This window comes from Anopheles merus, chromosome 3R, assembly GCF_017562075.2.
Source record: "Anopheles merus strain MAF chromosome 3R, AmerM5.1, whole genome shotgun sequence".
In the NCBI taxonomy this organism is placed as follows: domain Eukaryota; kingdom Metazoa; phylum Arthropoda; class Insecta; order Diptera; family Culicidae; genus Anopheles; species Anopheles merus.
In genome coordinates, this window is record NC_054084.1 from 29,575,228 (window position 1) to 29,596,855 (window position 21,628).

The 21,628-nt window shown below is 40.9% G+C and overlaps 1 protein-coding gene across 5 annotated transcripts in view; it reads left to right on the forward strand.

Moving 5' to 3' along the window:
* LOC121597442 (zwei Ig domain protein zig-8-like) overlaps positions 1 to 21,628 on the forward strand; it is a 41,446-nt gene that overhangs the window by 17,044 nt on the left and 2,774 nt on the right. For all 5 annotated transcript variants that reach the window (XM_041923197.1, XM_041923199.1, XM_041923196.1 and 2 more), the window contains exons 3-4: positions 12,942 to 13,010; positions 21,107 to 21,444. In XM_041923197.1, the coding sequence (XP_041779131.1) occupies positions 12,944 to 13,010; positions 21,107 to 21,444 (405 nt within the window). In that variant the 5' untranslated portion in view covers positions 12,942 to 12,943. The remainder of the gene's footprint in view (positions 1 to 12,941; positions 13,011 to 21,106; positions 21,445 to 21,628) is intronic.

The window sequence follows — 21,628 nt, forward strand, 5'->3', positions numbered from 1 at the left end:
TTCCGTTTGCCTGTTTATTGGTGCATCCTGTAAATCGTACCGTGCTTGCGACTTTCAACGCTTGAAATACGACTCTGGTTCGTTGCAGAGAGAGGTCAAGTGAAGCGAAGGGGAACTAGTTGACTCTAGAAATGGAGCACGCAATGCGATTGGATTGCATTTAGTTGAGAGAAAATCGATCTTCTCGAAGTAACCGAACATGGCTGTCTGCTGGGCTAATGTCATGCCATATTTCTTTGAGATGTTGTGTCAGCTTATTCAGAGAAACTTTTCTGAAGCCGAGAGTGTTGCGTGCGAGATAATGATTTTCCAAGCTTTATTGAAGCTGTTTGGTGATTTTATATTATTACAACCAAATCTAGAAATATATTCGATATTGACGTGTCTGGTTTCTGTGAATAGTGAAGGTCTCAAATGTCTCTATTGAGAAGGAACATACGAATGAAATTGATACAGAGCTATTTTATGATCCGAGCAAAGTTATTCAATTCATGTTTGGATATTCGGTTGAGATGTTGTGATCCACAAATGGCGCTATGGGAACTTGAGACGGAGTTTTATTCGGAGACACAGGCAGTAGACGTCGCGTGTTGGAGGGAACCTTGAAGCTTATTACAGCCATGAATGACGCTAATCATAACACACAGACACAGACATAGAAGCAGCCTCCCGTTCCATCGTCGTCGTCTTCATCGTCCTACTCCCCAAGCTGCTTGAGAAAGATGATTGGCCACAGATTGGTGAGGGAGCTGGTCGGATAACAGCGGCATGCCTCACAATGTCAGCCAATTCAAGCACGGTTTGGGGCAACATGAGTGAGAAAAAGAATTGGAGAAAAACATATTCTTGGAATAAGGACGCACAGAAATAGAAAGCACAATTTTGAACATGCAACCAAGGAAAAAGCGGGGACATTTGGAGACTTCGGATTTGTTTATTAATAGAGACAACACTGGGTGCAAAGAGGCGACGTGTTGAAATTGCACAGAGTTTTAGGAGCTGCTTTTTGATGTAAACTTAATTTATTTTCTATCTGAGTGGTTTTTGATTTCGTTGCCCAGCTTTGACACGTAGCAAGGAAAGCCTGGGATAACGAACATCTGTCCATCGGTTTGGTGTGGTTTTGTATGAGTGAAATAATGTTGAACTGTTTGGTGGAAGGAATAAACTGATCTGAATTATTGTAAATTATTGATTTGTATTATCCGCTCTCGTATTTAGCCGCTCTCGTAGTACAGTCGTCAACTCGTACGACTTAACAACATGTCCGTCATGGGTTCAATCCCCAAATTGACTGCGCCGCCATACGTAAGACTGACTATCCTGCTATGGGGAGTAATCAATTAGTCACTGAAAGCCAAGCCCACAAGTGGGTACAGGCAGGCCTTGACCGACATCGGTTGTTGAGCAAAAGAAGAAGATTATCCGCTCACTTCATTGCTTTTGAGATTGATTTAAACAACAGTTACTAAATCTCCTTGTTTCAAAGCCGATAAAACGTTTCTTACTCTGCAAAAGTATTGTTTGTTTAGTTATAGTAAAATGTTATTTAACTTTCTATCAGTTGTGTATAGCAGCGCCCAACGACAGCAATGCTTTTAAGGATTGAACTAATGCCAATAATGTAGCTCTAACAATCAATGTCAGCTGCAATCAACTGTCCTCATGTTGTTGATGCCAGCACAACCATCTTGTAAAGAGATTTATGGTATTGGGATTCGACCATAGCGCAACCAATGCATCGAGAGACACAGAGAGTATGATTTAGATTTCGCATGAAAACCTTCGGTCGTTTTCTGTCTAGATGGGGTTGCGCTGAATGGACATAATTTCAAAAAACAGCCTGTTCTACTTTTGCTATCATTAAACAATATTGCCGCTGCTGGACATGATGCTCATTGGAGCATTTGATAGATTGTGGTGTGTACTTTCGCTTACATTGAATCCAATCAGGATTAAAATATCCCAGGAGTCGAAAATGGTTTCAATGTTGCTGTGAGCTATCAATTTGAAATGCATTTGAATTGAAGTCGCAGATGTGAAATGGCTTATCGCAAACCAAATGTAGCAACACAGATGTGAGGACGTCCTCGAATATTGTGTATCAACACGAACAATGTGCTCTATCTCTTGTGACTTTTGATTGTGTCTCTCGCATTAAATACTTAATTTCTCCTACAATGTTACAAGTAAGACAGTAAAAAGTAGAATAAGGAAAAAGGCTTACGCAGGAAATGAGCAAGTTTATAAACCTCAGCTGCAAATATCATAATGAAACTCATGCAAACAACAAATTATAGCGTAGAGAAGATCATAAAGGGTGTTAAAAAGTGCTTACATTAATATGAGCATTGTAGATGTTCAAGTAAAATGTGAAATGAATGTAATTTAACTGTTTCGATTCAATTGATTCATTGCATCGAATATCACACACATGTTAGCCCTCACAAGCTGTCAAAAGGATAGATTTTTTTTTCAATCGGTAAACATTATTACACCAATAACATTCCTAGAATACCTTCTATTTCAGAATGAATTTTCGTTGTATTACTGATCATAGATAGGATAAAGCTTTGATGTTATATTATCGAGAATCCTGGAAGTTTACTGACATTCTTTTGAAATCCTTTGCTTCATTGATTTGCAATCCTCATCTGCAAAAGTACGCCCGACAAACGTACTTCTAACTTGAGCATTATATCCAGCAATTCTGACATCTTCACATTCTTCCAAATAGCGTCTTTGTGTGGAAAACTGTTCTCAAAGTTTGTTCCCTGGGGAATAATTTACACATTCATATTTCTTAGATTATTTCACATATGTTAGACGAAATCCTGAAATACACACACTTATCGAAAACATCACGCTTAATTTTCGAGCAGTGTTGTAGCACACTTAGGAACGTTGATGTCTCTCAATTCAATCGTTTCCTGCTACTTTTCTTAGTGGTCTGCATGTTCACGAGCATGTGCTGCGTGAATGGTTAATTATGCAACGTGTGTCCGGTAAAGCTCATTAAAGTTGATTTGTAGCCGAATCGCTTCTTCCCACCTCTAAGTTCCCAACTGGTCCAACCACAGGACTGCAGTGTGTGTAGTATTGTAGTCTTGCTCTCGTGGATGATGAAAGCGTTTTGTGCGCGAATCTTGCATGAGGAGCACGTGTGTGCGTGTGTGTTATTGGGAATTTTATTTTGATGCTAGCACCTACGATGCGTTTTGCATGATATAGGCCAAATGAGTGAGTAAAGTATCGAATTTGGTTGGAAAAAAAATAAAAGCGGGTGAACAATATTCTCGGAAAAGGGGCTAAAAGTTACTACTTCTCAAACACACCATACCTTGTTTATGTGAAGGTACTGCTTTATGATATCATGAACCAATAAAATAATGTTCGGCTGGCTCTTTCTTGTGCCCACCAAAATCTGTTCTCAAACCATTCACGAGCACAAACTCATTCTTTCCCTTCTGACAGATAGCTCACACATTACGTTACCAGGTTGGAGGACTTATTGGTTAGTCCAGTGTGTGGCGCTGTATGCAGTTGTATGACCGCATAAAGTACATTAATTGTTCACTTGTAAGAGATTATTCATTTCTGATCCTCTTTTTCTCATATCGCCCTGGACGACCTAGGATGGTGAAAGTCCAAACCAGACGTTAGCCCGTGTTCGAGGACCAAAAACCGAATGTTAGGCTGGTGAATAGGCGAACCAGGAAACATGAAGTCTGTTGCAATAAGCTTTGAATTTATGAGCTAACGTAAAACGGACGGCCTTTTCGGTACTGGAGCAAGTTTTACGGGAAGTTTGATAATCATGTAGATAAATATAACTATGAAGAAGCTGATATATTGCTTGGTTGTATCGAAAGTATCGCATTTGGCAATGAATAAAGTTCAAACGTGGCACGCAAAAAGGTTAAGCATGTAATAAAATCAGCGAAAGAAATATTTCCATCAGAGAAAAGATGATTTTTTAAATTTATTGCAACTGGTAATGTTTTTACTTTTATCATTTTTGTTATCTTTTACAGGCTTTATAAAAAATTGTTTTTTTTTTGAATGTTTAACAAATATAAATTTAGAGCATTTACTGAGCATAATGACCAGTTCAATATATTATAACCTAAAAAAAACCTCCTTTGAAACTCTTGAGTAAAGAGTAAAAAACTCATCTTTAAGCCAACCTGCACTTGAAGTAGAGTGATCAGATTGTTCAAACAAGCCCAGTACTCGTACAGCAACCCTTTTGACGGTTGGAAAACTTATCAGACAGTGTGTTTTGTTCTTGGTGTTTTGAGTGTATGTGTGCGTGTGTTTGTTTTTCAAAATGCCAACGTAACGAGCCATTTCTAGACGAGAAATGCCATCATTGCAATGGCGGCGGCTTGGAACCGTTTTGAGGGTATTTATCTTTGCGATAGATTTACACCATCACAGGATCATAGCAAACAAACTTCCAAGTATTCTCTGCACTCATGGCTGGCGCTGCTGGAACGTTTTTCTTCCTCATATTTGCTTTGCTCGTTCGTTCGTCCTTTCCATTCGTAATCACTCACTTCAAGCTCAACTTTCATGGTGACGGCGTTTCCTGTTGTGCGCCATTACGTTGATCATTATTGTTGGTGATAAAGTAGCGTCGGCCGGCACATAACTTTGTCATTTCTAACGGTACATAAATCATGTTCGAGAGTATCGGTAGAAAAGGTCGACGAGTACTTACCACGGATGCGTTTCCCGCGGACGGTTATTCGATCGTTGGAGGCTGTGTGAAGCGAGTAAAGCGATTTGACAGTGACCTTCACCCGTACGCGATACACTATCACCCCGGAACGATTGAAGTCTATCGGCGGGTGGTTTATGGTGCCATCCTTTGCTGCTGTCGAAGGTCATTTATCCAATTGCGCTCGCAGTGGGGGTGAAATTTATGATCACGCATTGATTAGTACCACACCGAGTGAAAAGGGTTTTATGCTGCCGAGCTGGTGGGTAAAATGTGATTTTGCATGATTGAACATCGTCTGTTCTCAGCTCTTTGCGATCCAATCCTGCGGCTTATCGACCATGTCTGTAGGTTCATGCAAGGAGATTGTGAGTGTTGAGCGTCATGATTGGGTCTTTGAGGTGATATATTTCAAGGGAAATAGCGCGCCAAACGTACGTTACTTTGAACAAAGTGAACACAGTGAGGACAGAGCTACGTTTGCCAAATTCTTGTCATACCTTTCTGCACTGCGATTCAAATGCTTACCTTCAAGACGCCTACGATTGCCTTTTATTCATGGGGAAAATTGACTACATAACTCTTGTTACATTACAAAAGCGACTACATTCAGACATATAACTTCAATCATTTCCATACGCAGCGGTAGCTGTAGGAGGAGTCTACTAAATTCCGTCGATCACAAACACAAAGCAAAGGATTCGATTTATCTAAGCTACATTTCAAGAGACAATATTGTACCGGTTTACCCAATGCCGTTTTGTTTGATATGTTCCGTTTCGATTGAATTGTGTCATCGGGGGGATTTTCATGTCACCATCACCGACGGAGGAAGATTTGGAAACAGTTAAATCAATATTCGCGACGAGATAATCTGTATCTTGGAAGGTGTGCCATCATCGGATTACAGTTGAAGCATTCTGTGGAAATTGGATTTTGGGGATGACACGATGTTCTTTTTCACGAAAGAAGAGCTAAACACGAGGAGAATGTTTAGTTTTGATATGTTTCTACAGTACGAAAATTTAATCTTTTTTACCATTTTTACCAACATTCAAATATTATCAGAGCCGTAGCAGATTTCAATAGTTTCGTAGGAATAATAGCACTGATACAGAACGAGAAGATTAAGGTTTTATAGGTTTAAATGAATATGATTCTTTGAAGAAAGATATTCTAGGATGCCTTATCATGCTGCTATATGCATGACGTTGATAAGATTGAGCAATGGTATAATTGCAGTTATATTGTGGATGAATTCCAAAAACTATTCGTCAGATCAGAGCTAACAATAACATTTTCAATCCCATTGATTTATTAGCTTCTATGTAACAATACACGAAAGCATCACTACCCGCCAAAAGTCGTAGGTACAATGGTGCGCAAATTATGAAGCCATATATCTACTCTGGAAGCGATACCAAAAGTTTGGGAAATGTAGGTAATGTTCCATAGCTGATATTTTTTTATCAGAATAAGGTGTTAAGCCGGTCTCATGGTACAGTCGTCAACTCGTACGACTTAACAACATGCCCGTCATGGGTTCAAGCCCCAAATAGACCGTGCCGCCATACGTAGGACTGACTATCCTGCTATGGGGGGAAATCAATAAGTCACTGAAAGCCAACCCCACAAGTGGGTTGGCAGGCCTTGACCGGCATCGGTTGTTGAGCCAAACAAGAAGAAGAAGAAGGTGTTGCTTAATTCTTTATCCCGTAACAAAATTCCTGGTGCTTATGAACGTGGTCCACAAAACTCTACAATAACAACTCAAGCTCTTCATTCCAGGCAGATTTATTATTATTAAATTATTAACATTCCAGTGAAATCCTCAAGTATGATTCGGAAGTCCAAGACTTCCTGGAAGGTACAAGCATTCGAACTGGAATCATACCAAATAGGCAAGTCAAGCGTATTGAAATGAATGGGCTTTCAAATCATGATTCAGTATTACATTTTCATAACTAAAGCTAATGTCGATGAGCCTCACAACAATAGCGAAAAGGGAAGACACTGTCACTTACCTTATATCGGTTGGGAAATAGGTACGTCCCCAGAGTGAATTCCTAGGAAAATTGAACAAGTAAATGCTTTCATCCTGGTATTTCAATTTTGACAATTTCGATTTTCCAGGTAATGTGAATACAATCAGCTGTTAACTGAATAATGTCAATCATTTACTGCAACAAGGCAAAATTTCCCCTAGAATATATTGTATCGTAAAGCCTTTGTTTTTTTAGTATTTCTTGTTTCATATAAACTTCATGCGACGAATGTTTAGCAGGAGTTGGAAAACGAAAATTTGTGCCTTCTTGCAACTACTCCCAACAATTTGGAAGACAAAGTTATAAGTAGATGACACTTTTCAAAGCGTTTATTGTTGGTAGATGACATACATATACTCCCGTACCTTGGCAATATGCTTAAAATATTCATGACAATCGAACCGAATACAGTCCTTGTTAATGTTAGTGATACGGCAGAACTAATTAACATTCCACCGTCACATTACATTGCTGGTTCTGCACTAGTAGTTTCGAATCATCTCCGTCGCTTTCCTCTACATTTCTCCTCAACGTCAGCAGCTTACTTGCATGACAACCTGGCTGGAAATTGCTCGAAACCGGTATTTGGCTGTGTAGAAGATAATATTTAAAAAATATATGATGGCACGCATCCCTTTGTACATGCATGGCTGCTATAAGCATACGATCAACAATGCTGCCCGAATAGTGTATGCCAGTTATGCTTGCGCTTGCTTTAATTCAATTAACAACCGCCTTCAACACATTTCACTCACCAAAACAGTGCTTCTGCTCCCCTTTGATCGGTGCGTGCTGTGCTTGGCTTTCGGCCCGAAAGCAGTCCATACCGGTGCGGCAGAGATTCTTGACGAGAGCATATTGTGCTGTGAATCTGGCTGTGATAATCATTCTTCTATTTGATCCTGCATCAACAGCACACAGGCAATCCAACACAATGAAGAACTTTTTTATTGTTGCTCCTCTCTACTCGTTCAAACGACCCGTTGGTTTTGGGATAGCAACCGGTGGTAGCACTCCTTTTTTGTTCGCTTCGATGTTTAATAGCAGATCAAAGGATTCTCGCAGCTGTACGCTTATTTTATCGCAAGAACCAGTCGAACTCAAGAATAATGTCAAACAGCAGCAGATTGGGCAGCAGAAACGAGTTTCAAAGAAGATCATGCAAATAGTTACTCTCGCAAAGTAAAATTAGTAAAAAAAAACCAAAATCAGAAAAGTAACTACTCTTACGCTATACACGAGACTTGCTCTGTTGCTGGAATACTTGATACGCAACAAAAAAAGAAGGAATAGTGGAAGAGTTCGACTCAGAATGAAGGCTTGATTCAATTTGCAGCCATTTTGTCAACGTGTCCTCATGCTCAAATCAATTATTCAAGGTAATGCGGCTGAATAAAAGCTTTTTTTGTCGTAGTTTTTATCAAAAATGAAAGTCATTTTAACTGACACGGGAAAAGAGAGAGAACAGAGCGAGAAAGAGAGAGAGAGTGAGAAAGAGAGAGAGAGAGAATAGCAGGAATATTTGAAGTAATTTTAAGTATTTTAGCTATCCATAAAATGTATCAAACACTGATTATGAGACCATTTGGAATTTTAGAATTTCAAATCACAAACTCTATAAACCATGCGAGGTAAACCAAGACGGTTAATGACCTCTCTGAATAGCGCCCACATTGCATCAAGGGACTTTCTGAAATATAGAACGATGATCTAAATGGACTTATGCTTTTATTTATTTATTTATTTATTTATTTATTTATTTATTTCATATATATAAACCGACGGATCATCATGTCTAATCGGCAACCTTATAATTAAATTAAGGAGCATATAAATAAACATCTAGTTATAAGCAAACATTACATGTGACGTAGACGCAATTTCTCCTTGAACGTGGAAGTAGACATACTAAAATCGAACAAATCTAACACTTCATTGAACTCGAGGGACATACGTATAATAGGGTGTCCCTGGCTATGGTTGTTGCGGGTACGCGGAACACGGAGATGGAAATTGGATCTAAGAATCCGACAGGGAGCGAACAAATTGATGCTGGCTAGTAATGCCGGGGAATCGATCTCTCCGTTAAGGAGCCGAAATATGAAAAGGCATTGGGCGTTTTTACGTCGAGAGCAGAGTGGTTCAAGTCCGAGAAGCAGACACCGCTGATGGTAGGTGGGCCGAGCGTGGTGGGATTGCCATGGAAGGAGTCGAACCGCGTACCTGGTGAGTCTCCGTTGAATGGCTTCGAGGCGATTGATGTCACCAACGCCAAGCGGGCACCAGATCGGACAGCAGTACTCCAGGCACGACCTTACGATGGCACAGAAGATCGACTTGACGCACATGGGATCGGTAAACTCGCTACAGGTCCGCGTAATTAAACCAAGTAGCTGATTTCCCTTCGCAACAACGCTATCGATGTGAGGGCGAAATGACATCTTCTGATCGAGTAGCACCCCCAGATCACGGATACATGTCGTGCGAGCCAAAGCCGTGTTGAGCATAGTGTATGTAAACGTGATGGGGTGACGGGCTCTGCTGAATGATATACACTGGCATTTATCAGCACACACTTGGAGAGCGTTTCTGCTGCACCAGCTATCCAGATTCTCAAGGATCGTTTGAAGGCGTACACAGTCACTGTCGTTTCTAACTGGAGCGAATATTTTTACATCGTCGGCGTACATTAGGTGTTGGCCTGGCGGTAAAACGAAAGATAGATCATTAATATAGATGAGGAAGAGTAGCGGTCCCAAATTACTCCCTTGAGGCACACCGGAGGAGCTGGTGAAAGAGTGAGAACGATGAGATCCTATACTTATGTAGTACGAACGACCAGTTAAATATGAACGCAGCCAGGTGATGTGCCAGTCGAGGAAACCGAGTTTTTTTAGCTTCGAAAGTAGAATATCATGAGAAATACTATCGAACGCAGCCCTGAAGTCGATATATACTGCATCAACTTGAGTACCACGATCCATGTTGTCGAAGCAGTAGCCAACAAATTCAGCAAGATTTGTGGTGGAAGATCTCCTTGGGAGAAATCCATGCTGACTAGGGCCCATATAGTTTTGAACTGCTGTGAGTAGCGGATTGTATAGAATGAGCTCAAACACCTTTGCACAAGCGCATAGGGATACAATGCCACGATAATTACTAGCATGAAGTCGACTGCCTTTTTTATGGATAGGAATCATTCGCGCGTGTTTCCAGGACTCAGGATACGTGCCACGCATAAGGGAATCATTAAATATTTTGGCAAGAATGGGTGCGAGTGATTGACGGCAGTGCTTCAATATGTATGCGGGAATATTGTCAGGTCCAGATGATGTAGATGGTTTTATATCGTTGAGTGTGCGCGCAATTAATGCTTCGTCAATTGTGAGTATAATAAAATCGATAGCATCCGATGGAGTATTGCGGGTGGCCTCTGCTAGTGTGTTAGGATTGTGAACAGGAAGGGTGAATGCATCAGCGAAACGATTGGCGAGAGTGTTGCAAATATCGGATGTATCGATACTAGTTTGGCCATTGTAGCTCATTGACGGAGGGATACTTCTTATATTGCGCCGTTTGTTCCAGAAGCTCCAGAACCGTGTCGGCTTAGAAAATAGCTGCCTTTCAGTACGGCGAATGAAGGAGCGGTAGAGCACACGATTATGTCGACGATAATTGTTCAGTGCATCGAAAAAAATTCTCCTATGCAGCGATGATCTCGTTCTACTGTAATCCGCGTAGGCTTTTGATTTTATTTTTTTCAACCGTCTTAAAGATGCATTAGACCAATCGGGGCCAGGCTTTCGTTGAGCAACAGGAACGCAGGAATTAATCGCTGAGCGCATAAAAACGCTAAAGCAATCGGTGGTTTCGTCGATAGTGGAAAAGTTGGAGCAGTCAAAATTACGCTCAAACGACACAATAAGGGCATTCATACGTTCCACATTCGTTTTGAAGAAAATTCTATTGACTGTACTGCGAGTGTGACTGTTGGTGGTGTGGGATAGTTGTACGGGATAATAAATCATCATATCCAATGAAGGATGATGAAAGTCCTCACTTAGAAGTGGAATACTACAGTGTGTTACGTATGGGAGGAAGTTCTCTAGAGCCGAAGTACCATTCACAGAGTGCAGAGGTGTGATTGAGTCGCACAAAATATTGGTTGCGGCAAGGTTTGCGAAGACCAGATCCAATTGACGCCCAGATTGATTTGCAATACCACTCAACTGAAATAATCCGGTACTATGCAACCCATCAACGAAATCGGTATTAGCCACGGAATTGCATAAAGGTGCATAATGCATGACAGAATAACATGGAGAGCAATCGGTGGCTTCTGATGTATTAGTCAGCTCCCATCTGATATCAGGTTTATTGAAATCTCCGAAGACGTATAATAAATCGCTCTCTTTAATGCGGCTTTAAATTTCACGTACACTATCATGTAAAGCGTTCATCACTGCGGGGTCATTCGCATGACTAGGCGGAATGTAAACAACGCCGATGTAAACAGAGACACCTGGCAGCAATGTTTTGATCCAAAGTTGTTCCAGTATGGTATTAGGCGATGCGATTTCACATGTCGGTATTGAAGAGGAACTTGCAATTAAAACACCCCCACCGCGTGAGAGGGCACTGTTGGAAAGATTCCTATCGCACCTGTAGATATGATAATGATCGTCAGTGAGGAGCGAAGAAGGTATGGACTGAGTAAGCCAAGTCTCGGTAAGAATGATAAAATCATATTCTGATTCTGATAGCGCCAGGCGAAGATTTGTAGTTTTCGTTCGTAGACCACGTACATTTTGGTAGTAGATAGAGAGACTGGGATGAGCTGAACGAGGTGCATCGCCGGATGCTGTGCAAGATTGCTATTCATCCGACGGGCCAGCGTCAGCAGATTCATCAGTCCGTTTAGCGTTTCGCTGCATTATGGCTGCATGACTGAAATTGGTGGTTGACATTATGTTCGACGAAAAAATCTTTCCCATTTGCTGAAGATGCACCTACCGTGGCCTGGTAAAATGTGCCAAAGAACCTTAACCGCGCGAGTGCAGCTGCGATGGGAGAGTTTGTGGTTCCAAACGGTGGCCCCTAGTGTGAGCTGAAGCGTGTTTGTATGTGCATGAGAGTGAAGGATGTAAGTAGGTCAACCTTCAACCACTAATGAGTTTCCGGAGTGAATGTAAAATTCGATGAAAAACGACATGTTGCATCGGATCGCAAACCGCCAAAGCCTCTAAAGTAAGTGAATTTATTCCGAACGACCCCTGGCATGCACCGGGTGACCTGCAGCTCCCAAAATGGCAGTAGATTGAAAAACTAAAACAAAAAACCCACCATGTTGGCTTACTTTCATGCTAACACAGTGTACCTAGCGCCGCAATAGCCGACGCATCGGGTAAATGTGAAAATTTGAATATAGCCTATCACGGTATCGCTACCGGAAACGGTGCAACGGTAGGCCGCTGTGAGGTTGAGTTCACAAGGTACGCTCGCCATAAATGATCACCTAGTTAGGTTTGGTTTTTTTGCCAGATCTCACCAGGGTACGGTGTTTAACCGGTACGACCCCGTGTGTGCATGATGCATGATATTCTATTTCCCCGCGCGAAACATGGAGACGCCTGGTGGCTGTTTCACTCTTGACAGTTGCTGAGGGCGACTGCTGCACACTGCTGCACGAGGTGCGTGTGACATTAGCCAGTTGCACAATCAGCGAAATGTGTATACTGCAAGGAAGAGAGGATGCTTGGTGTTGTATTTACTGTGCCAGCCCTAGGACATTCTGATGCAATAAATCATTCAAATGTTGCGCATCGGGCCTCGATGGAAAGGTTTTTGCCGAGGTGATGGAGACATGTGCTGTCATTCTGTGTCGTTTTCAACCTATTTTCATACGTTTCCTTATGGGAAATGTATGGCTAAGGGAAAAAAAGGAAAATAAAATTCACAACAGCTCAGGCCTTAGTCCTTTGTTCTGTTTTATTATTAAACGTATCCAATTTGAGGAATTGTTGCTTGCTGGTGTTGTGCAACGTTTTGGTATTATTCATTCATCTGTCAATTTAGCAAAACCTTTCAGTTAAGCAAAAAAGCAGTTTAAAATTAACACCGTTTCAAGCTCCAAAAATGATTTACAAACTAAATTGTCCATTTTTCTTTTTCAGTAATGGCCGCGCTGCGCTCTCAGTATGGAATAAATATATTTTTTCTTTTCATCGTACACTTAAACCACGGTAAGTAAAACAAACAGTAACAATTTATGAACCTCATACTTTATTCAATTGATATTTAAATTCTTTGCATGAAAGGGATAATATACGTTAGATTTCAGTTCATAAATTCGTAGGTAGATATAAAACAAACATTTAAAAAATATTTCGTGCATTAAAAACAAGGAACATAGAAAATTGAATATGAAGAATTCGTTCATCAACATCTGTATTTCTGTCATTGGCTTTAACACTCTGAGCTATTCTGATAATTGTCTGTGTTGCAATCCATTCTCTTCTAAACTTCGTTTATGAATTATTGTATATTTACTTATACTTGTGGTACGCTGTTTAAGTGGCAACTGTAGCGCTTTTGTGCATGCAATGTTACAATTTGGCCTTGTTACTACTCTGTGATGGGAGAAGTTATTCAATGTACCTTACATGTTAGCTCAATGATTTGCATAATGTTCAGTTTTTTTTTTGTTCAAGTAAAATATTCGTTAAACAAAAACTTCATACCCAGTTGATGAATCATAAATGTAATGGTTTGTTAAAGTACAATAAAGAATCATCATTACACTGATTATCCTCGCCTCACATTCATTCGCGCACAATGAGGCTCACACAAGTATTTCTAAGAGCTCAATACACATTCTTCAACATATGAAACATGTCAAATAAAAAAAAACTGTTAAGGAGAGTCTGCTTTGTATTTTGTTCTCTCCAGCCGTTTTGTTTCACCATCCCATCCTTAGAGAGCACGTGAACGACACAGTCGATCTTTCCCAACCCGAATGTACCGCATTTTGATTTATTAGCTCTGATTGCCCTTCAGTACACCGGCCGGCTCACGGCACTGTTTCGGGACCACACTGGGCTGATGGTGCATTCGCTTTCCCTCAAGCTATTGAAATGAAGCAAACACGAACAAAAAATATACACGACAAACACACATACATATACTTCCCCAAAGACTCGTTTGGAGTGTATCATTGGCATATCTTTGTACAATTTAAATCGAAACAACGCAGAAATAGCATTGTGTTTGCTAGTGTACACGCTTTAGGACGGGGAAAGCATCATCAAGACGAATGAAAAGTGGCAAAAAACGCGGCGGATATGATCCATTCCATAAGCAAATCATTGAAACGAGGCATGAAGCAATACTGTAATCTGCTCGCTACCATCAGGCCAGGTCAACCAAGTCGGGGAAGGAACCAAAAACCCGACATCTCCTGTATACTGCTGAAAAAATTGAGCCTTTTTTATGCTCTTTCTTTTTTATTTAAGTAAGGCTAGCGGAGCTATTGTGAGCGTTGGTATGTGAGTACGTTTGCAATGTTAGGTATTTGGCTTAGTGCCCCGCCCTTAGGGACATTTATTCATCAGTTGAAGTGCTGCAAGAAGCGTTGATTTTTCATCATTTCCACGGTCCACGGTCCACGGAGCCGGTGTGAGCCGTTGTCTAGGGAGATTGGAATACATTTTATTTGCGTTGTGGAATTATTCATTTCCCAAGTTTGCAAGTATAATTACCCAAAGTGACCGGGAGAAAGATCTCAAAATGCATGGATCGTTGGAAGGTAATCTACAGATAACAAGAAGTATAATTATTCAAATTGGGTTTGATTTCTATCTCGCAGGAACCTTGTTTGATTTGTACCACTGTGAGTCAATGTGAGGAGCTGTTTTATGTATTTTTAATGCTATATTGTTAGTTATCATTTTGTGAAACGCCATTGTAGCATGTGCTGTTGCTGTTGGATTTTTCATATTCTTAAAACTCGAAGATTTGAAAGCATTTTAAAAGACATTTACCAAAAACTTTGTCATCTGCAAATAAATAAATGTAGAACCTATAAAAAATATGGAAAAATAAAAACTCAACGGAAGTTTTTACTGAAACAAGCAAACTAAAACTGTATCTTCGTCCAGACATACCTCTTCGCATCGATCCATGGACAAACAATGGAGGAACAAATGAACAAAATTACACGAAACCCCTTTCTCATCCAAAGCACATACTTGCCTTCGAAAGGGTTTTGGGAAATGAATCCCTTAAACACACAAGCAGAAGCTCCATGCCGAGAGCTAGAATGGTAAATGGCTATCGTATTGAAGGGCCGAGCTTTTTTGTGCTGTTTCTACTGGCATGCACAGAACTGACAGGAAGTGATAACGCCCGATAGTTGGAATCAGATTTTGATGTTCTGGGAGGAGCATCTAGCACAAGAACGGCTCGGTTGGCTTTTCGTCATGTCTGTTTCCTTGATTCTCGTTGAGATTTGGCCGGGAGAAAAGTTGTAGAACAGTGTCGTTTGTTTCAGCAGTGCAGGGTTTCTCGGTACGGTATCGATTATTTGATGAAAGCTTAGTATGTCAAGTGGGATGAAAGCGAATACTCTTGTTCCATGGATAAAAAGTAACGATAAAATATAGTGAACAACGAGTCACTAAAACTGATTTGGTTGTTTATCAAAGTTTACAACGTGTTCGAACAATGTGATTATTTTGAAGAAATGAAGAAACATACCCTTTCATGAAGATTCACCAATACTAGATTTCAGAGGTTTCCCTCCAAGTATATGGCTTCCATGTATCTTTTACAAATTCCGAAGCATATTTTCCTTTTATTCTCGTTCTGGTATCAAAAAGCAAAAAGGCATTTGCACAAAAAACGTCCAAAAACTCTCTTGCCCTTGCTTCACTATCCTCGATCGCTCGCTTGTAATGTGTTTGCCGCTGTCAGAATATCGTACCGGCCAGCAAAATCCCATCATGCCAGTGCCGGCGGCCACCAGAACAGGCTTGCGTTTCTCATCCGTCCTGCCTAGTGTCAAAATTGAATTTGATTGCAAACATACACACATAACAGCAACACCACGGTAAGGCTTTTACTGCCAATCGTTAGCGTGGATGAGTGTTGAGTGATTTTTCGTGTGTGTTGAAGCTCCGTTTTTTCTGCCCACTCTGCTTGTGCACAAGAAAGCGGGACAAGATTGTTCAACGCTCACTGTAATCTGCGTTTCGCACAAACTGAAATCATTTTTCCATTTAACTAAATGTGTTCAAGTTTTGGAGGAGATGAAATGAACGCAAAAAAGCAGCATAAAAACAAATTGAAAACACGTCAAAACATCGTCAAATGTCTTGAAACGCTCGAGAGGTGGTTTTACGCTGAGCTCGGGGATTACTTTATCTCTTTTGTTCCCCATCCACCAGAGCAGGCGGCGAAAGCAAAAGGAGACAAAAAAACACGCAAAGCGAAAGCTTAAAATTACCCAAACGACTGCATGAAGCGATCAGGCGGAAATTCTCACACACGCAAGCAAAAACAAAAAAGACGTTATCAATCCGTGCGAAACGCCTCAGAATGATTTATTAATAGCCATTTACGCTTAACGACAGCCCGGGCTGGTTGGTCTCGTTTGTGCCGGAATGGATTTGCATTTTTCGGCAACAGCAGTTTGTGTACAGAGGGAGTGGAGGGAGGGAAGGATAGAGTAATTCGCACCAGTCGATTGACTCGTTTCGCTTTCCAACGACACACATCACATCCACGAACGCCCATCATATCAATCGTCGAACACGCGCAGCAATCCGAAATGATTTAATTTAAATAATAATGGTTCGTTTCGCTGCCGCTTAAGCCTAGAGTTATGCCTGCAGCAGGAAGCAAAGCTGAGACACACGAACATTCGCTTACTTCACGCGAGAGAACGTTTGGGAGAACAAGAGCTTGTTGTGCATTCTGTGAAGAGTTGGGCGGTTCTGCTTTGTTCCCTAAATCGTTCCGGTTTTTGTATCGGTTTGGTAAAATGGTTACGGTTGTGTTAAAATTGATATTTCACAAACACGCTCTCAAGTACACGTGTGTGTGGTGTTTGATATTGTTGATGGAGACAATGATGGACGCGATGAAAAGTTGTAATTATTTTCCGTGTTGCATTGTATCTATGATTAAAGTATCAGAAAGAGAGCGTACTTGTGTATAATTTAATGTGTAAGGTAGTTTATTCTTGCAGTTTCAGCAATAGCATTGAAATGCGCTGGTAAATGATTGCATCTCATCCTTTCCAATCAAATTATAAAGAGTAACTGGGGCTTCTGGCTAGCGGATAAATCCCATTATAATGGAGCCTATAAATTGTGAATTAATGAGATAAAACACATTACACGCGCATTAAATGCATGCGAACGAGATGCTGCATAAGCGAGAATGCCGATGGACATAAAGAACAGCAAAAAAAGGAAGCTTACTCCATGTTATCCCTTTTTCTTCGGTGCGGTACACGATCGTGAAACCATTTGTCTTGTTTTTAACGAACATTGTGCAGAGATATCCAATTCGGTCTATTTGAGAACAAAAAATAAAGCCCCTCGCCGGGGTAACAATGGCACAAGAAATATTCATGAACTCGGCACCAGTCAGCAAATCTAAGAAATTGTGATCCTTTTTATACATTGAAAAGGATCCTGCTGTAGAGCCGCTCTAGGAAGGTTGGTGCGTACATATTTCGCCTCGCAGTGACCTTTCCGGAGTCGAATGCGGGCTGCACCGTGGGTTTTTGGTTTGGTGGACCCACGCTCGAAATATTGCGGTAAGATTAGGCGAGTGTAGGAAGTCAAAATAACGAAAAAAGAAAGAAACTTTCAAGCAGAAAGGATCACCGGAGATGGAATACCAACACGCTAGCCGGAACTGGAGTCCCTTTGGCCGGAAAGCCAGAATAACCAGCCTTTACGGGTTCGAAGGAGGTTATTTAAAGTCGAGACAGTACTTTATGGAGTCCCAATTGTAATCCTTTTATCTGTTATCTGCTTTGTTCGTGTTCAAGTGCGGCAAGGCGGGTCTGTTTATGATAAAGCTCAGCAGTTCCAGTAGAGGTAGAGGGCAGCTTTTAATGGCTCGTAAGCATGCACAGTAGATACAAGATGCTTCGCGTAAAAGAGCTCAAAAGCTTCCTTTTTCCCACAGCAATATCAGTAAATGCGAACCCTTTTTTATTTTTTGGAACTGGAATATAAATCTACGGTTTTTTTGGGGCCTCATGTTGGGGTCGATTTGGTTGAACAATGGTTTGGTGTGTTTTGGTTTGGCCAGCACAATGGCATAACTGTACAACATCTGGTTCACATTTGCAATCTGTAAACACGGCCAAATGATAACCAAAAAGATAAAGAAGCTTTCAAAGTTAATTGACAAACTTAAATGATGTGTTTCATTTCGCTAAACCATATCAGTAATTTTGGCAGAGTTATATGCATGAACATCAACCGAACATCAACTATGTCGACACATCGACCGAAACTCTTGTTTAATCGTGTAACCGTTCATTAGTTTTAATAAATATCTCCCAAAAATACATCAATCTTGCAGCTGAGTCTGAGTCCCGTTCAAATCTTTGTTACTCACTGAGAAAAGCTCACTACCGCACGTCGCATTTCGCAAAAATCGATCCACCCTAATCCGCGACTTGTTCTGTTTTCACTTTATCCATAATCAGCACACAAACCGCATCAATAAATCCAACAATCGATTGCTGTGTGTCGCAGCTGCATGATACTCCGTCACTCTCGTTCTCCTGACGTGCCTTGCGGTGCGAGTGTTTTCTGTTAATTAACTGTGTGCGTTCCCTTGACAGATTCCCATCACGTTGCTCAGTTGCCATCCTGTGAAGCTTCCAGTCTCTATGTGTACCAGCTGCGTATCCACTGGGGAGGTGTGCCAGATTTAAGATCAACAATCCCCACTAGCATACCCTCTGCACACTTCAGCAGCATGGAGTGGCGATAGCCGGATTGACTGTTTTTCGTTTCGGACCGATTCCACAAAACCAGATGGAACTCGGCTATTTCCGGAATTGATAATCGATAGGAAAATATGTCTGTGTGCCTGTGTGAGCATTTGTACCAAGCTACAGGACACAATCACGCTGCCAAATCATAGGCAAAAAGGGCTTAATTATACGCTTATAATCGTTACCAATCAATTTGGAAAGTTTGGCGTTCCGGTGGCGTTCCGACCGAGCCGTGAGGGAGGGCATCCCAGGTGGGGATTATACCGTTAGGAGCATTGCAGGTGCCCTGCAGGAAGGATTCAATTTGGAGTTCATTTAGCGTTCACACAATTAACAACCGAATTTCGATAATTGTGGCAGTCCATCGGAATTGAATTAACGTAATGGGCTGGGATTATGAAACGAATGAGAAGAGTTTGTTACAAGGTAAAAACAAAACGCCGAAAGGCTTTTGCTAATCAGTTTAATTGAGATGAATTTTAATGTTTTACTTTATAATCACAATGTAAATTTTTCAGACATCTTATCAGCTCTTTTCTCCTGAAGGCTCAAACGGTGTGGTGTATCACACTGACTGTCCTCAGTTACGACTGCGAAGTCTCTTTTTCTACAACAACTGCAAATCAACACAAATTGCAATTAAAACTTTACCCATAAACAGCTTCACTTAATCATCGGAATCTAATTTGCTGTAACTCTAAGCATAGTTCCCTTTGATGTTCGGAATTAACCAATCGTACCGATGCCATCGCTGCAGTTTCCCAGGAGCTATCATTGTACATCAAACTTCAAAAGCTCATCTATACGACTGCCAGTAGCGTTTCGTTAAACATTTAAACATTCACACTAATCCGCCCTCTTCTACCAACGGTATCCAGTTGCACTTCAACGCAATCACATCACAATCGCCAACATCACTTAAAGATTATGTGGCGACAGTTGATTTATGTATCTTTCCCCATGTGATAACATCTCACACCTGCCTAGCAGAGCTGTCACTTTTGATTGGCTTTGCTGGTGTTTGCTTTTTTTGCTGTATTTGTGTGCCCAACGAAGCTTATCGAGCTAGAAGCGATAGAGCCGCATTAAACCGCAACGGCTACGAGTGTGAGAGCAAGATTGATAACAACGATAAATTAATTTACGCTCCTGAGCGATGAACACAAATCTTCACAGTGTATGTGATGCAGCTCAAACCAAGGAAAAGGAAAGGCCTTTCCTTTGACTGTCAGGGTCAATTTAAGTGACTTTCTTGCATGTGGAAAGCATAGAACATTGATATTCTCCCTCAAGGGCAAGACAGTCACAGTCGATCTTATGAAGAGAGAGATACTTTAGCGAAGATTATGTATATTAATGCTTGTTTATAAATTCAACATGCAGGAAGACCATGAAGTACGTATGTTGTCTCACTAAAGATGATGGTTGTGATTGTTTGAGATAATGTGCCATTCTAGCAATTGTTGATATTGTTGGGATATTTGACCTTTAAATCCAACAATATATTTGATAAGGGAGAGTACGTGCTTTATTACTTGTCAATAAGAACGACTAATAGAAAGTGAAATTCCAATAATAATGTTAGCGCCTAGATGTATGCAGAAAAGTTAATACCATACAAGTAGCCATAATATAAGGAACGATTAGAGTAAGTGTTAGTGAGAACGCGTACGTATATCGAAATGCATCAACAATAAATGTTAAAGTCTAAGTTGAACCACCGTGCAGAACACATCGTTTTTTTGTTTGAGCTATTGAACAAATAATTTACATCAAAGCCAAACGATTTTTACCGTTTTGTTTTTACTTGGAAAACATATTAACTGAACTCCTGCTAAGATCATTATTAGAACATTATTATACCTGTTAATGAATGAAGCTTGTTGTAAAATTTTCTATTTTTCTCATATTTTAATGTATTTTTAACTATAAAATTGACCTTGAAGGGTATTTGTTATGTTAAAATTATAATTTTCCTGCAATACTTGAACTTACTTCAATTTCTAGTGAGCTTTTTACACTTGAAGCGCTCTGCAAAGCTGTAAAATGTCTTCCTTCATAAGAAAATGTGTAAAAACCTCATTGATGAAACCAACAAAGTGCACAAATTTCAATTATATTCATCCCAACGTGGCTATCGTGAAGGAAACAGTGTTTCTCATTTATCATCCCGATCCCTTCTGACGTTTCAATTTCCTGCGTTCGACAGCTTCCAACTGCCACCTCTAATTTGGATCTTTTCTCTACTTTCTCTCATTGCCACCGGATCTGTGGTCATCGATTGAAAACTCCCATCCCACAACACCAATCCGGCAGGCATTACAAAGTCACTGCAAACCTTTTCGGAGGAACAGTTCCTGCTGGAGCTGAGTGACGATCGCAGCAGTTCACCGGTAACGCGTCCTCCGATACGCAACCGGACACCACCTTACCTTGGCAATCTGCACCTTGGCTTTCACCAGCACCAGCAGCACCACCATCAGCACTCAGAGACGAGCGAGAACGAAATTTACGACTCGGACGAAAGTAATCTGCTCCGGACGCCGCTCGACCGTGGGCCACACTTTGATTTGTCCGCCTCGAAGAACATTACAGCGCTGGTCGGGAAGACGGCCTATCTCAACTGCCGGGTGAAGAACATCGGCAACAAAACGGTAAATTTCAATTTCAATTGTGCTGTGTATTGCTTCCATGCTCGTTTTTTTCCTACACACAACAACGCGTTGTGTATTGACAGTGTCCGTTTTTGCTTTCGGAATCGAGTTGCTTCCGTATCGATAAATTCTAACCATGTGTTTTTACTTGTTTCTCTTTTTCCTCTGTGTTTGTGCTTCACCT